This window comes from Triturus cristatus, chromosome 1_1 (assembly GCF_964204655.1).
Source record: "Triturus cristatus chromosome 1_1, aTriCri1.1, whole genome shotgun sequence".
Lineage (NCBI taxonomy): Eukaryota > Metazoa > Chordata > Amphibia > Caudata > Salamandridae > Triturus > Triturus cristatus.
Genome location: NC_140579.1, coordinates 140,866,623 through 140,884,044, shown reverse-complemented (window position 1 = coordinate 140,884,044; position 17,422 = coordinate 140,866,623). Strand labels below are relative to the sequence as shown.

The 17,422-nt window shown below is 50.1% G+C and overlaps 1 protein-coding gene across 6 annotated transcripts in view; it reads left to right on the top strand.

The window, feature by feature from the left end:
• Nucleotides 1–17,422, top strand: part of RGL2 (ral guanine nucleotide dissociation stimulator like 2) — a 298,408-nt gene that overhangs the window by 232,564 nt on the left and 48,422 nt on the right. For all 6 annotated transcript variants that reach the window (XM_085621611.1, XM_085621535.1, XM_085621834.1 and 3 more), the window contains 8 exons: nucleotides 663–766; nucleotides 4,702–4,786; nucleotides 8,399–8,482; nucleotides 11,286–11,360; nucleotides 12,567–12,599; nucleotides 12,725–12,846; nucleotides 13,372–13,467; nucleotides 13,701–13,863. In XM_085621611.1, the coding sequence (XP_085477737.1) occupies nucleotides 663–766; nucleotides 4,702–4,786; nucleotides 8,399–8,482; nucleotides 11,286–11,360; nucleotides 12,567–12,599; nucleotides 12,725–12,846; nucleotides 13,372–13,467; nucleotides 13,701–13,863 (762 nt within the window). The remainder of the gene's footprint in view (nucleotides 1–662; nucleotides 767–4,701; nucleotides 4,787–8,398; nucleotides 8,483–11,285; nucleotides 11,361–12,566; nucleotides 12,600–12,724; nucleotides 12,847–13,371; nucleotides 13,468–13,700; nucleotides 13,864–17,422) is intronic.

Sequence of the window (17,422 nt, the reverse complement as noted above, 5' to 3'; positions counted from 1 at the left end):
CACTGTCACCTGGCCCCTACCTCGCGCTCTATGCTGCTCTGCCCTACTCTCCACTGTCACCTGGCCCCTACCTCGCGCTCTATGCAGCTCTGCCTTACTCTCCACTGTCACCTGGCCCACTACCTCGCGCTCTATGCTGCTCTGCCCTACTCTCCACTGTCACCTGGCCCCTACCTCGCGCTCTATGCTGCTCTGCCTTACTCTCCACTGTCACCTGTCCCCTACCTCGCGCTCTGTGCTGCTCTGCCCTACTCTCCACTGTCACCTGGCCCCTACCTCGCGCTCTATGCTGCTCTGCCTTACTCTCCACTGTCACCTGGCCCCTACCTCGCGCTCTATGCTACTCTGCCTTACTCTCCTCTGTCACCTGGCCCTTACCTCGTGCTCTATGCTGCTCTGCCTTACTCTCCACTGTCACCTGGCACAATACCTCGCGCTCTATGCTGCTCTGCCTTACCTCCTCTGTCACCTGGCCCCCTACCCCACGCTGTATGCTGCTCTGCCCTACTCTCCACTGTCACCTGGCCTACTACCTTGCGCTCTATGCTGCTCTCCCTTACTCTACTTTCAGTCTCTTTTTTTCTTTGCCTCTCTTTGCCCTGCTACCTCCCTTCTTATCTTGCCGGATCTCTTTATAACTACAACGCTTTTTACCTCTCCAGGAGTGCCGTGCCTTGAAGAATTTTTCATCCCTGTATGCCATCATATCTGCGCTTCAGTCCAACGCAGTGCACCGCCTAAAGAAGACTTGGGAGGAGACGTCCAGGTGAAGGGGGGACAGAGGGGGATCTTGGGTGGAACACAGTAAGACCATAGACGAGGGCGGTCTAGAGACATCCAGGTGAAGGGGGAACAGACCGGGATCTGGGGTGTAACACAGTGAGACCACAGACAAGGGCGGTCTAGAGACATCCAGGTGAAGGGAGAACAGACCGGGATCTGGGGTGGAACACAGTGAGACCGTGGCCAAGGGTGGTCTAGAGACGTCCAGGTGAAAGGGGAACAGACCGGGATCTGAGGTGGAACACAGTGAAACCATAGACAAGGGCGGTCTAGAGACATCCAGCTGAAGGGGAAACAGACCGGGATCTGGGGTGGAACACAGTGAGACTGTAGTCAAGGGTGGTTTAGAGACATCCATGTGAAGGGGGACAGACCGGGATCTGGGGTGGAACACAGCGAGACCGTGGCCAAGGGTGGTCTAGAAACATCCAGGTGAAGGGGGACAGACCGGGATCTGGGGTGGAACACAGCGAGACCGTGGCCAAGGGTGGTCTAGAGACATCCAGGTCAAGGGGGGACAGACCGGGATCTGGGGTGGAACACAGTGAGACCATAGACAAGGGTGGTCTAGAGACGTCCAGGTGAAGGGGTGACAGACCGGGATCTGGGGTGGAACACAGTGAGACCATTGACATGGGAGGTCTAGAGACATCCAGGTGAAGGGGGACAGACCTGGATCTGGGATGGAACACAGCAAGACCGTGGCCAAGGGTGATCTAGAGACATCCAGGTCAAGGGGGGACAGACCGGGATCTGGGGTGGAACACAGTGAGACCATTGACAAGGGTGGTCTAGAAACGCCCAGGGGAAGGGGGAACAGACCGGGATGTGGGGTGGAACACAGTGAGACCGTAGTCAAGGGTGGTCTAGAGACATCCACGTGAAGGGTGACAGACCAGGATCTGGGGTGGAGCACATTGAGACCATTGACAAAGGTGGTCTAGAGACATCCACGTGAAGGGGGACAGATGGGATCTATGGTGGAAGACAGTGAGACCGTAGTCAAGAGTGGTCTAGAGACGTCCAGGTGAAGGGGGGGACAGACCGGGATCTCTGGTGAAACAATGCGAGGCTGTGGTCTATGTTAGGGTAGCGATGTCCAGATGAAGGAGGGACCAACTGTAATATGGGTTGAAACACAGCAAGCTTGTGGGCAAGGGTGAACTGGAGCCATCTAGATGAAAGGGGACATACCGGGATCTAGGGTGGAACACAGGGAGACTGGGGTCAAACGTGGTCTAGAGATGTCCAGGTGAAAGGGGAAGGACCGGGATCTGGGATGAAACACAGAGATGCCCAGGTGAAGGGGGAAGGACTGGGATCTGGGGTGGAACACAGTGAAACTGAAGCCAAATGTGATCTAGAGATGCCCCAGTGAAGGGGGAAGGAGCTCGATCTGGGGTGGAACACAGTGAAACTGGGGCCAAACGTAGTTTAGAGATGTCCAGGTGAAAGGGGAAGGACTGGGATCTGGGGTGGAACACAGTGAAACTGAGACCAAATGTGGTCTAGGGATGTCCAGGTGAAGGGGCAAGGACCGGAATCTGGGCTGGAACACAGTGAAACTGGGGTCAAATATGGCCTAGAAAGGTCCAGGCTGTAGTGTTTTGTAAATAAAAGAATGCTAGAACTTTTTGGCCCCCACTGTACACCGTACGCCTATGATGTAAGTGTTGGAGTGACGAGCTTGAGCATGCTTAGAATGTTGACTTCTGATTTACACGCAGCCGAATAAAGAAGTGTAAAGCGATGTGGTTACTGGTGAGTACCTGGGCTGGCAGGAGGCTACACAGGTGAAGGGGGTGGACTGGGATCTGGGCTGGAACACCAGGATACTCTGGTCTAAAGCGGGCTAGAAAGTATGCAGCAGAGCCTATACTCTTTCCTGCGCTGTGTTTCGTAATCCATCTCCGCTGGATTGTGCGTGTAATATATGACTGTTCTTCCTGTGTGTTTACTGTGTGTTTCATAGCATCTCCTTCGCTCCAAGTGAACGTTTCTTGAATGTTTCGTTGCCTGACCTATGGTCTCTACGTTCCCCCTCCAATGGACTTTTTGTATTAAATGTGGATATTCTTTGTGTGTTTTATTCCTCCCACTGTTCCCATGTACATTATTTGTACGTTTTGAATTAGTTCCTCCCCCTCCTCAAGGTGTCTAACTTTATTACGGATTAGCTTTCTATGACTATTCAATGGCTTCCTCTCTGATCTCCGTGGGATTTACTGGTGTGCCTCTCCTGCAGGTGAATGTGTATTCCATGTCTGTATGTATTCCATGTACGTCTCATGGCTGTTGCTGGTCTCACTGTGCGTTACACATGTATATTGCATTTGTGGTTCATTGCTCTTCCTGTGATCTTTGTGTGTCTTACATCTGTTGTTATGTGTGTGTACTCCACTTTACCTTTCATAGTTCACTTTTGTGGTATCTCTGGGCAGTTCAGGTGTACAGTTCTATTTCACAGCTTCCCATGTGGTTTGTACTTGTATTACAGAAATAAATTCCTTATGTGTTGCTTTGCTTGCCCTGTGGTCTGGATGTGTATTACAGTATACATAAGTCATGTATTTCACAGGTTCTCTTGTTGTCTATGTGTGTACTGCAGAAATAAATCCTTTAAGTGGTCCATGGCGCCCCCTGAGGTGGGTATGTGTATTACAGTATACACACATCATGTGTTTCACAGCTTCCCCTGTGGTCTGTGTGTACTGCAGAAATGAATCGTTTAAGTGGTCCATGGCTCCCCCTGAGGTTTGTATGTTTATTGCAGTATACATACATCATGTGTTTCACAGCTCCCCCTGTAGTCTGAGGGTATATTATAGGTATACATTCTTGAGTTTCACAACTTCCCCTGTGGTCTGTGTGTATTCAATAAATCTGTTATGTGGTCCGTGACTTCTCCTGAGAGGTGCATGTCTATTACAATAGACGTACGTCATGGTTTTCACGACTTCCCTGTAGTCTAAGGGCCCGATTCACAGAGGTAAAGTTAGACCAAAAGTCTAACTTAGAACAAAAGTTTTACTTTACTACTTTTCAGTAGTCACAACGGTAAGCTCCGACGAGTAAAGTCAGACTTTTGGTCTAAGTTAGACTTTTGGTTGTGAATACCTGAAAAGCAGTAAAGTTAGGGCCAAATTCACAAAGGTAAAGTTAGACCAAAAGTTTAGCAGTAACTTATCTTTATGAAGAACCAAAAAGTAGTAAAGTTACATTTTTGGTACAAGGGTAGACTTTGTGTCAGAGAAGCAGGTGCCTGGCGCTGATTTTGTTGCTTTGACTTTGCTTTTCACGCGAGGGGCCACTTTGTCTAGAGCACCAGTCGCCACTTCTCTGATGTGAAAGCGGAGAGATGAGACGAGGGCAGTGTAACCTGTAGGATGCTCTGGGGCAGGCCTCTGCCGCCAAGAGGCTGTTTACGTTTAAGGACCATGACTCTCTGCAGTTCATGGTCATCAGTTGACTTTGGGCTGAACTCACCTTCGATACTGAAGTGGACTTGAGCATCGACTGACCAGACGAGAGTTTGGAAGTTTTTATGCTGGCGTTTGATAACTGAGAAGACGCTGTAGAGGGGCCCCATGGGTAGAGGTATCCAGGACAGGTGCCTTCCTGTTGGGAGTATCCACCTATTGCGGGAACTTGACAAGGTCCACATCTTTATTTATACTTTGAGCATTTGAATGAAGCGCTTCATCATCACAGATGTCAACGCCCGTTAGCGGGTACCCTGGCTGACGGAGGACGCTACAACTTAGTCTTCGAGAATTCGTTTTAGTGCGGAACGGAAGAAGAAGAGGTAGAAAGATGGAGGGTGATGGCTTCAATGATGTTTGATGGCTGCTGATCTGGTGTTATTGGATAGTGGGTATTTTTACACATTTGTAATTGTCGCTCTCTTTCCTTCTACAGGGAAGCTCTGAAGAGTTACCAGGAACTATCTGAAGTCTTCTCAGAAAAGGACAATTATCATCAGAGCCGGGAGCTGCTCTTCAAGGTACAAGCATCAAAGCTCTTCCTCCCTGAGCCCTTGTAATTGTAATTGTAATTGTAATTGTAATCAGTCTTATATAGCGCGTAGTTACCCTCGGGCATCCCAGCGCTTGATCAGACACACCCTGGCCAAACCTAATCAAACACATCACAGAGGGAATAAGTGGGATTTCAGCAGCTTCCGGAAGCGGAGAGTGCCAATTTCTGAACGCAATTCCAATGGGAGCGCGTTCCAAAGGGTGGCTGTGTGGACCGCAAATCTTCTGCCGCCCGTACGGGCCTTAGACACCCTAGGAACCTGGAGAAGGAATTTCTGGTCGGAGCGTAAGGCTCTTGAGGCTTTATAGGGCACCACTAGCTTTCTTAAAATAGGGGGGCCTTTACCTTGCAGGATTTTATGTGCTATGCAGAGGGACTTAAACTTGCCCCTCTCCCGCACAGGGAGCCAATGCAGAGTCTTCAAGGCTGGTGTAGCCGACTGTCTCCTAGGCGCATTGGTCAATAACCTGGCCGCGGCGTTTTGTACTTGTTGGAGCTTCCTCAGCATTGCCTCTGGGGCGCCAAGGAAGATCGCATTACAGTAATCTAGCCTTGATATAATCAACCCCTGAATGAGTAACTTCCTTGAGGTGGGAGGAAGAAGGGGCAGGACTTTGCGAGCAGAGCGAAGAAGCCCAAAGCAGATCCCTGCCGTTTTCTTCGCCTGGGTCTTAAAGGAGAGATCCTGCTCCAACCAAACTCCCAAGCTTTCAATCTCCTGCTTAGGGCAGGGGAGGTCCCCCAGACAACTAGGCCAGCTAGACAAAGGGAGTGGGGGGGCCTTATGCCCTAGCAACATGATTTCGGTTTTAGAGCCGTTCAGTTTCAGTGCTGATTCGCACATCCAGGTATACACCTGGGACATGCATTGATGCAGTACATCAGGGTTCTTCACCAATTGGGAAAGAGCCACCACCAACTGGGTATCATCGGCGTAGCTAACGATTTTTATCCCAAATGGCGACACCACATCCTCCAGGGGGGCCATGTACACATTAAATAATGTGGGGCTCAAAGAGGAGCCCTGTGGCACCCCACACTGGAGGGGGATTGGTGAAGACCGCTCGCTGCCCTCCCAGACCTGATAAGTCCGGCCGGTAAGGAAAGAGCGAAGCCACTGCAGCGCAACGCCTCTCACTCCCGCATTAGACAGCCGATGGATCAGCACTTGGTGGTTAACAGTGTCGAAAGCTGCACTGAGGTCCAGGAGGATCACTGCCACTGACCCTCCTGAATCCAGAATGCTTCTAGCTTCGTCCACAACTGCCAATAGGGCGGTGTCGGTGCCATGACCCGGTCGGAAGCCGGTTTGAGTCTCTCGAAGCAGACCGTTGGACTCCAGAAAGCTGGACAGTTGATGATTAACCAGCCTTTCTGCGATCTTGCCAAGCCCCGGCAGCAGAGAGATGGGCCTGAAGTTAGCCAGGTCCGAAGGATCCAGACTAGGCTTTTTCAGGAGTGCCTTCACAACAGCTCTTTTCCAGCCCGATGGTACCACACCTTGAGTAAGGGACATATTAATGAGGTTCATGACCGGGGCCGCGATGACAGAAGCCACTTGTTTCAGGAACCTCATTGGGGCAGGGTCCCCTGGAGAGCCGCTCTTCATAGAGCTAAGCTCATTTATCACTTCCAACTCAGATATCGGGTCAAACGAATCGAGTAGAGCAAGTACTCCTCTTCCTTGGCTCACTGCGTCAGAGCTCTGTGAAGCCCAAGTTAACAGAGACAGAATATTCTCGATTTTCAGATGGAAATAGTCCGCGAGTTCTCTGCACTTCTCAGCGGGATTATAATGGATAACTGGTGGCTCAGGGACTTTGAGGAGCTCCTTAACCACTTTAAAGGTCTCTCTAGAAGAGTTGGACCCGTTTTTTATTTTTTCCTCGAAAAATTGGGCCTTAGCCCCGCGTAGGGCATTCTTATACATCCTAATAGCTGCGCGATATTCCTCCCGACTGGCCTCCCCCCAGTCCCTTCTCCAGGTCCTCTCCAGCTTCTTGCATCCTCTCCTCAGGGTTCGCAATTCTGGAGTATACCATAGGGCCGAGCCCGTTCTGATCCCACTCTTAGCCACTCTCTTTTTCGACAAAATAGCATCTAAGGAGTTGGTCACCCACTAATCAAAGGCCACATCGGCCATTGCCGGGTCAGCGGCCAAGGGAGGGCATGAGCTCTGAAGCTGCGCGGTCCAACTTTCCACTGAGAGTTTAGACCAAGCTCTTTCCAGAGAATAGACTCTGGGGGACAGAACGGACCTTGGGTCACATTGCAGAGTCATAGGTATCAAGAAATGGTCTGACCATGGTAAAGGACAGGCGGACAGAACCTCTAAGTGTGGAATATTTGCAAAGATAGGATCGAGAAGGTGACCCTTAATATGAGAGGCGCCGCGGTTGCTTAAATTCAGGTTGTATGCTTTCAGGTCACAGCACAGATCTGCAGCTATTAAATCTGAAGGCTCATTGAAATGAAGATTTAAGTCCCCCAGCACCATAAAATTGGTAGTAGAAGCGGCCAGCAGCGTGACAGTTTCCATGAGGGAGCTGATAAAGCTCCCCAAGGCCCCTGGAGGACGATATATCAGGACGCCTGAAACTGTGACGGTGGGGGAGGTCGCCCCTATCCCATGACCTTCCCTCTCTGCACTTGTCTTCACAACATTGCTCAGGCAGTATTACTGACCTGAACAAAGCCCATGATGCAAGGAAATAACCTGGACTAGATGAACTTCTCATAAAGAGAGGCAAACTGACCTGTAAAAACTGGGTGAAAAAAACGTAAACAAAATATTTGCCTTTATTTTATAGCTCTTTGAAATATAAATGTACCGCAACAAATAGGCCCCGGTGCATCTGCACACGGGTGGGTAGACCCCTGCTCTTTAAGCCATGGTTCAGTCTAAGCTTGGGTTAGTGCAGTGATGACGTCCAGTTCCTGGAGTGATGTCACAGACTGGCCTCAAGTTCCTGGAGTGAAGTCACAGTCTAACCACAGGTTTTTCAAGTGATCTCTGTCTGGTGTCAGTTGGTGTGATGTCACAGACTGGTCTCAAGTTTCTGGAGTGATGTCACAGTCTAACCACAGGTTCGTGGAGTGATCTCTCACTCTGATGTCAGTTGGTTTGATGTCACAGACTGGCCTCAAGTTCCTGAAGTGATGTCACAGTCACAGACTGTACGCAAGTTCCATGAGTGAAGTCACAGACTGGCCTCAAGATCCTAGAGTGATGTCACAGACTGCCCTCAAGGGCCTGGAGTGATGTCAGTCTGACCTCCAGTTACAGGAGTGATGAAACAGTCTGATGTTCATTTCCTTAAGTTGTGTCACAACCTGACCTGCAGTTACAGGAGCAATATTCGGGCCAAGTGTTAAACTCTTGTGTCGTATCACAGTCTGACCTCAGGTCAGTGCAGTCATGTCAGTGTGACATCACATTCCTGCAGAGATGTCACAGTCTGATACTAGGCTCTTACAATGTCACGCCTCTCTCTCTCTCCTCTCACACTGATACTAACACCTGCACTGGGCGTGGCTGAAGCTAAAATTGAAGTGATGTTTTAATTCAATTTTCTAGTCTCAAGAGGAGACATCAAAACCGGTCCACATGGAGCTGAACACAAGAAAACAAGCGAGGCGCCCCAGGGAGCACAAAACAGTGGTAAGAGTGATATGAAGGGAGGAGGGAGGGATGCTAGTGAGGAGGGAGAGGAGGGAGTGAGAAATATGTTGATGAAGGGAAATGAGGCTAAGCAGAATGAAGGTGAACCCAAAGAGGTGGCAAGAGCAGGCTCGAGAGAGGAGGAGATGTTAGTGTGAGAGAGGGAGAGAGGTGGAGGAGAGAAAAGAAGGGTGGGGCTGCTGGAGGGATTGTGGGGAGGGAGGTGAAGCAGGGAGAGGGTGGCATGGTGTAATGGTGTAATGGTGTAAGGAGGTACAGCTATTCCCTGGTGGGGAGGGAGGTGAAGCAGGGAGAGGGTGGCATGTGTGAGGAGGTACAGAAATTCCCTGTTGGAGAGGGAGGTGAAGCAGGGAGAGGGTGGCATGGTTCGAGGATGTACCGCTATTCCCTGGTGGTATGAGGGTGAAGGAGGGAGAGGGTGGCATGTGTGAGGAGGTACAGCTATTCCCTGGTGGTAAGGGGGGGTGAAGCCGGGAGAGGGTGGGATGGTTTGAGTAGGGACAGCTATTCCCTGGTGGGGAGGGAGGTGAAGCAGGGAGAGGGTGCCATGGTGTGAGGAGGTACAGCTATTCCCTGCTGGTGGAGGGAGGTGAAGCAGGGAGAGGTTGGCATGGTGTGAGGAGGCACAGCTATTCCCGGGTGGGGAGGGAGATGAAGCAGGGAGAGGGTGGCGTGGTTTGAGGAGGTACAGCTATTCCCTGGCAGTAAGGGGGTGAAGCAGGGAGAGGGTGGTGTGGTTTGAGGAGGTACAGCTATTCCCTGGTGGTACGGGGGTGAAGGAGGGAGAGGGTGGCATGTGTGAAGACGTACAGCTATTCCCTGGTGGTGGAGGGGGGTGAAGCAGGGAGAGGGTGGGATGGTTTGAGGAGGTACAGCTATTCCCTGGTGGTGGAGGGGGGTGAAGCAGGGAGAGGGTGGGATGGTTTGAGGAGGTACAGCTATTCCCTGGTGGGGAGGGAGGTGAAGCAGGGAGAGGGTGGCATGTGTGAGGAGGTACAGCTATTCCCTGGTGTTAAGGGGGGATGTGAAGCAGGGAGAGGGTGGGATGCCTTGAGGGACAGCTATTCCCTGGCAGTAAGGGGGTGAAGCAGGGAGAGGGTGGCTTGGTTTGAGGAGGTACAGCTATTCCCTGGCAGTAAGGGGGTGAAGCAGGGAGAGGGTGGCATGGTTTGAGGAGGTACAGATATTCCCTGGTGGGGAGGGAGGTGAAGCAGGGTGAGGGTGGCAAGGTGTGAAGAGGTACAGCTATTACCTGGTGGGAAGGGAGGTGAAGCAGGGAGAGGGTGGCATGATGGTGTGAGGAGGTACAGCTGTTCTCTGCTGGGGAGGGGGTGAAGCAAGGAGAGGGTGGCGTGGTTTGAGGAGGTAAAGCTATTCCCTGGTGGGGAGGGAGGTGATGCAGGGAGGGGGTGGCATTATAGTGTGAGGAGGTACAGCTGTTCCCTGGTGAGGAGGGAGGTGAAGCAGGGAGAGGGTGGCATGGTTTGAGGAGGTACAGCTATTCCCTGGTGGGGAGGGAGGAGAAGCAGGGAGAGGGTGGCATGGTTTGAGGAGGTACAGCTATTCCCTGGTGGGTAGGGAGGGAAGCAGGGAGAGGGTGGCATGGTTTGAGGAGGTACAGCTATTCCCTGGTGGGAAGGGAGGTGAAGCAGGGAGGGGGTGGCATGATGATGTGAGGAGGTACAGCTGTTCCCTGGTGGGGAGGGAGGTGAACCAGGGAGAGGGTGGCATGATGGTGTGAGGAGGTACAGCTGTTCCTTGGTGGGGAGGGAGGTGAAGCAGGGAGGGGGTGGCATGATGGTGTGAGGAGGTACAGCTGTTCCCTGGTGAGGAGGGAGGTGAAGCAAGAAGAGGGAGGCGTGGTTTGAGGAGGTCAGCTATTCCCTGGTGGGGAGGGTGGTGAAGCAGGGAGAGGGTGGCATGGTTTGAGGAGCTACAGCTATTCCCTGGTGGGGAGGGAGGTGAAGCAGGGAGAGGGTGGCGTGGTTTGAGGAGGTACAGCTATTCCCTGGTGGTGGAGGGGGTGAAGCAGGGAGAGGGTAGGATGGTTTGAGGAGGTACAGCTATTCCCTGGTGGGGAGGGTGGTGAAGCAGGGAGAGGGTGGCGTGCTTTGAGGAGGTACAGCTATTCCCTGGTGGGAGGGAGGTGAAGCAGGGAGAGGGTGCCATGGTTTGAGGAGGTACAGTTATTTCCTGGTGGGGAGGGAGGTGAAGCAGTTGAAGGGGTGGCATGATGGTGTGAGGAGGTACAGCTGTTCCCTGGTGGGGGGGGAGATGAAGCAGGGAGGGGATGGCATGATGGTGTGAGGTGGTACAGCTGTTCCCTGGTGAGGAGGGAGGTGAAGCGGGAAGAGGGAGGCATGGTTTGAGGAGGTACAGCTATTCCCTGGTGGGGAGGGAGGTGAAGTAGGGAGTTGGTGGCATGGTGTGAGGAGGTGCAGCTATTCCCTGGTGGGAAGGGAGGTGAAGCAGGGAGTTGGTGGCATGGTGTGAGGAGGTACAGCTGTTCCCTGCTGGGGATGGGTGAAGCAAGGAGAGGGTGGCGTGGTTTGAGGAGGTACAGCTATTCTCTGGTGGGGAGGGAGGAGAAGCAGAGAGATGGTGGCATAGTGTGAGGTGGTACAGCTGTTCCCTGGTGGGGAGGGAGGTGAAGCAGGGAGAGGGTGGCATGGTTTGAGGAGGTACAGCTGCAGTGATTGCAGTCAAGCAGCAGGGGGCGCTGCCGAGTATCTGCTGACCTCCTCCATCCGACCTCTAACCCATCCTCTTCTGCTCCCACCAGGGTGTGGTCCCCTACCTTGGGACATTCCTGAAGGATCTAGTCATGTTGGATACTGCGGCCAAGGATCAGCTCGAGGTGAGTCTGTGGAAGCATCAAAGACCCTCCAACGTGACGCAGGGAGGGCTGGGGTAGAGTCAGTCACATGCCAGATGAAAAGCAATTCAGACACGTGAGGTCGGACCTGTGGCGGATGTCAACAGCTGTCATGGCAGCTTCCACACACGTTAAAATAGCACTTCCACACAGAGCCACAAAGCCTGTCGGAGTTATCACACAGATGAGGGTGTCTGAGGAGTGTCAAACATGTGAACAGGGGAGGTGAGATCTGGTCAAAGTCTGACAAGCACATTGGACAGCTGCACAACAGACCAGAAACCCCAACTGCTGTCAAACAACTTGGTAAATGTTAATATATCTGACAGTGTTTTATTCAGAGAGCTGACGTGCACCTAAGAGAGTTAGGAGGCCCGCCTGTCAAACTGCAGCTATTACAGGCTCTTGCTTCCATGTGCTGCGGTGGCTGAGAAGACTCTTTCCTTTACTACCACTCTCCTCAAGGAAAACACTTGTCCAGGCGCTGGTCATCAGCCGTCTGTTTTAAGTCAGGTCACTTTTGGCCTCCATAAATGGAGGCCAAAAGTGACGCACGTCAGAGCATCGCCACACGTCTTGTTTGTAACCCCTCCCCTGGCACGGCCACTGCCCCTCTTCTTCAGACCCTACACTGGGTCCCGTTGACAAACAGAATTATTTTAAAGATCTGCTATTTAACCCACAATGCCCTCCAGGGACAAGGTCCCACATATTTAACGTTTGCTTTACACCCCTCCCAGACTTTTAAGATCTTGCGACAAGGCCTGGCTTAAAGTCCCTAGGTTGAGGAAGGCCAGGGCCGGCTGCAGTCCATTCTCCTTCCGGCCCCTCATCTTTGGAATAAACTGACATTGCAACTACGCACCTGTGAAAACTATTTGCATTTCAGAAAAGCGCTTATGACCTACCTATTTTAAGAGTGCCTTTTTCTTTTGCCTGCTATCCGTCGTCTTGGTCCCGTGCCGAGATACCCCTTTGGGGGTGATTCAAGCACGTAGTAAATTAAAATAACATAACATAACATAGGCCAAGCACATGCAGGGAGTGCTCCCAAGATGTGCACATATACACTGACTTTCCCTGGCATCCACACTGCGTCACACTTGCATTCAGCAGCTCCCGGAGAAGGAGGCGAGAGGTTCGGCTAGTTGCTATAACTGAAGCACCTCTTTACTGTTCCTCTTTCAGAATGGCTACCTCAACTTCGACAAGCGCCGGAAGGTATGTCCTGTCTGCTCTGAGGAGCTTTCCCGCTTCTTTTCTTGTCTCAGTTTGCTTCACCCTTGCTTTAGACGAGCGGCTTTTCTGAAAGGCCTCCTGTCTTCATGGCTTCTTTGTCTCCTCAGGAGTTTGAGATCTTGGCCCAGATTCGTCTGCTTCAGTCCATCTGTAAAAACTATGACTTGGAGCCGGACCCGTCCTTCGTGCGATGGTTCCACAGCATCAAGGCGCTGAGCGAGGCAGACAGGTGGGTGCCTGATCTCTAGCGCTTAGATTGCAATGAATGAGTGAATAGCTGCTGATAAGCGCTGGGTCCAGAGGTTTACCTAGGAGGCTGCCGCACGATCCGGAGAATGCCAGAGTGGCCAAGTAGCAAGGCTGCCTAGTCTTTATAGTTTTAATTCCACCTTATGCTTCTTTCCTCCACCCCACACACACTTCCTATCCAATGTATCTTACTCTTGCAGGTTCCCTTTCATCTATGCTTTCTCTCGTTGTCATTATTTTCATACAATTCTTCTACTTTCTCTATTTTTCACTTCTCTTATTTACGCTGGGTCAAAGTCGATGATGAAAAATAAGTCTTAGTCCACAAAAATGCTGGCGCCCAACACCTGCAACCACCGGCACGAATTAAGCTCTGCTGCTCTCCCTGCGCGAAGTCTATTCGTACCCTCGGCATGGCAGGTCTCTCCAGTCGCAGGTCTCGGCAGGGTTTTTGCGGTGAAGCAGGCTCTGTACCCATTGTCTGCATGTTGTCTTTGCTTTTCAGCTACCGCCTCTCATGTGAGATCGAACCTCCCCTGGAGCTGGCACCGGCCCCTCCTCGACCCATCAAACCCACCCTGGTGATCACACACTGCATGGAGTAAGTGAAGGAGTGCTGTCAAAAAAGTGTAGATTGCGCCTAATAACAAGTTGTGTCCTAGGAGGGTGATCTGCGGGTCCGCTCTGTGGGTGAATATCATATGGTGCTGTTGGAGTCAGGATGGTGTTTGTTATTCCTGCTTCAGTGGTTTGGTAGCTGGTCTCTTTTCACCCCATGCTCCTCTTCTCCCTCTCCCTTGTCCACTTCTGACCATCCATCTCTCTTCCTCTCAGTCTTCTTACCTCAGTTGCGGCTCCATTCGGACCTGGCACCTGCACCTGGGATCGGCCGAGCTCTCCCAAGCGACCCTCTGACTGCTCTTTTGAGTTTTTGGGGGGGGACACTCACGAGAATCAGCTGAGTCCAGACACATCACTACTGACCCGCATGACAAAGGTAAGAAGTGTGTGCCTGCCGCTAGAGAACAAATCTTTCATGTTGTCAAACACCACTGGATATAAACTAGAAAAGCCTGTGATATCATTAACATCGAACTCTGCTGGTGGACCAAACCCACCAGTGCTCCTAACCTGATCCATGCGTTAACACCCCTGGAATCTTTTCCTGACTGAATACCTCTCTGAAGAATTCGGTAATCTCAAGAGTTGTCGATACCGGGACTGACTTTGCCACCGTTGCCCTTGGCATAATCTTCCAACCGTAGCATGAGAATGATCAAGTCAGCATTACTGCTTTGGGTCTCAAAGTGAGAAACAACTCCACAATGTCAAGCACTCATTTCTCTCAAGGTCTGTTCAGTACAGTTATATTTCACATTGAGTACAACCATGACTTTGTCACTTGCCCACATGGCACACACTTGTCGCTACTGTGCAGAAAACAATCCCCACTTAGAAACAATCCTGCCAGAGTGCTGTTTATGAACCATCTTGATCAATAGCATCACGCTGCACCTCTCTGTACCCTACCTGTTCCTATCCTCATCAGTAGCATCACTCATAACCACTCTCTAGTATGCCTGTACCTTTCCTGATCAACAGTATCTGTCTGCACTGCTCCCTACCATACCTGTATCCTTCCTGATCAATAGTATCTGTCTGCACCGCTCTGTACCCTGCCTGTACCCGTCTTGGCCAACAGCATCAATCTTAACCACTCTCTACACTTCCTGTACCCTACTGATCAATAGCATCGCCCTGCACCACTCTGTACCCGTCATGATCAATAGCATCACTCTGCACCACTTTGTAGCCTGACAGTACCAGTCCTGATCAATAGCATCGCTCTGGAGCACTCTGCACCCTGCCTGTACCCGTCCTGATCAACAGCATCGGTCTGGAGCCCTCTGTACCCTGCCTGTACCCGTCCTGATCAACAGCATCACTCTGCACCACTCTGTACCCTGCCTGTCCCCGTCCTGACCAATAGCATCACTCTGCACCACTCTGTAGCCTGACTGTACCCGTCCTGATCAATAGCATCACTCTGCACTACTCTGTAGCCTGACAGTACCAGTCCTGATCAATAGCATCGCTCTGGAGCACCCTGCCTGTACCCGTCCTGATCAACAGCATCGGTCTGGAGCCCTCTGTACCCTGCCTGTACCCGTCCTGATCAACAGCATCACTCTGCACCACTCTGTACCCTGCCTGTCCCCGTCCTGACCAATAGCATCACTCTGCACCACTCTGTAGCCTGACTGTACCCGTCCTGATCAATAGCATCACTCTGCACTACTCTGTAGCCTGCCTGTACCCGTCCTGATCAATAGCATCTCTCTGCACCGCTCTGTAGCCTGATTGTACCCTTCCTGATCAATAGCATCACTCTGGACCGCTCTGTAAAGCCTGTGCACATCCAGATCAATAGCATCACTGCACTGCTCTCTACCATGCCTGTCCCCGTCCCGATCAATAGCATCACTGTGCACCGCTCTGTTGCTTGACTTTTACCCTCCTGATTAATAGCATCACTCTGCATCATTCTGTAACCAGACAGTACTCATACTGATCAATAGCATAACTCTGTACCGGCCTGTACCTACCTGTACCCATCCTGATCAATAGCATCGCTCCGCATCACTCTGCAGCGCCTGTACTGATCAGTAGTGTCATTGCCTGTAACCGTCCTGATCGGTAGCATCACTCTGCACCACTAGCAGAGGCTTGTGCTCAGCCATGCTGTTAGTCTCTTGGCAAAGGTGCAATGTAGGCCAACAATCAGCATCTTTAATGACCTCAGTCAAAAGTGTTACATCCTTTTCACTATCCTCAGTATATATTTTGGAAAGCTCTCTTGACAACCTTTGTAAAGAGAAAAACTTTAGAGCTTTTCAAATGTTTCAATTTTCTCTATCACCTGGGCACGAAAATCATGTATTTCGCGACAACTTATGTTGCACATATCCTCCTAGCCTACTTTTAAGACTAACAAAATAGTTCTGCACACTATATACCTTACAGTGCAGGTTTCTACGCAATACCTTTGACAATAGGAAAGCAAAATAAGTAGATTTGCAGACAAAAGTTCTACAAACATTTTTTCACTATACATAGAAAAACTTTTAATGAAAATGCAGTGAAATTATCTTGTAATACAGAAAAATCTATCCTTTAGCAAAGGTAAACCGAAAACCTTTAGAAATATTAAAATAGCCAACTATACAAATGTTTGCTGGTGAAAAACAACTTTGTAAATGCCTAATAAAGTAGTAAAAATACCAAACTGGGTACCATATTGCAGTTTTACAAAACAAAATACTGTTATGGAAGTTGAATATTTAGATATAACCTCAGATACTTTATTTATAGATTGCTCTAAGAGAACAGTTGAAAAGTCTAACCAAAGGGTATCCTACAGAAATGTAGGTATCCCAACAGTGTCCTAAATTATTGAAGTGACCTGGAATTTGGGTATAAATTAATTAGCATTCCCCATAGGGACTAATGGCTCTCAGATGTTCACCACAGGATATCATCTATTTATACAATATAATTTATGTCTCTCAGATCAATGCAAATGCACAGGCCTCCTTCTAATTTTCTGCCCAACACAACAGGGAAAAGCTATCGGAGAAGTTAATTCCTTCCATAATTCTTACTCTGGCAAGGTGTGTTAATGCTTCCTTTAGTCGATCACTTATTGGTTGTGGGACCAGACCACACCTAATGCTCCTCCAACACTGCCTAGTTCTCCTGCACAAAGAGATACCCATTTCACATCTACTATCCTTATTTAGCATAGAGATCACCTTTCAAATACCTCTCTATTAGCATTACTGCCTCTGGTATAACTTAATGCCATTCTTTTTCTAGTGTCCCATGTATAATAGACAAGACCCCTTATTTGCTATGTAAACCTTCTCAACCATGCACCAATCCTTTAAACAAATTCTCATTTGGGATATATCGATATGTTTAATATGAATGTTCCTATATTTTCTTTGCTCAGCTAGAACTGTGCCATAATCTTACAACTTACTTGACAAACCTCTTCTTCTCCATCAGCATGTAGGAGAGACTGTGTCAACCAATTAACTATTTTACTTAAACATCCATCATAACCTCACAATGTTGTATATCAAAGGCTTAACTTCCACTTGCAGCACAGGCTTGTAGATGTCCAGATGTACCCTTCTATCCTGCATTGTATGATTCTATTACATACCACCATCCATGCACACATTGGTTAAAAATGCTTTTCTGACCCCACTTATGTTAAAACGTGCCCCCACATTCACACTTGCATCATACACCGTTGCACCCATTGATCTCCTTGATAGAGAATGCATTGCACTCGCTCTCTCAGCACAGTGTATACTGTTGGTAAGGTGAGGGGGTACTTGCGGCTGAACGCCATAATTTCTTCCTGGAACCTTAGGTTGTTGGTGAACTGCAGCATCTGAATAAAGGCTTCATAACCTCCCCAAAAGTCAAACGTCGTAGTTATTTCCCTCTATGTCAAAACATTATACATGTCCTTTACGTTGTTGCCG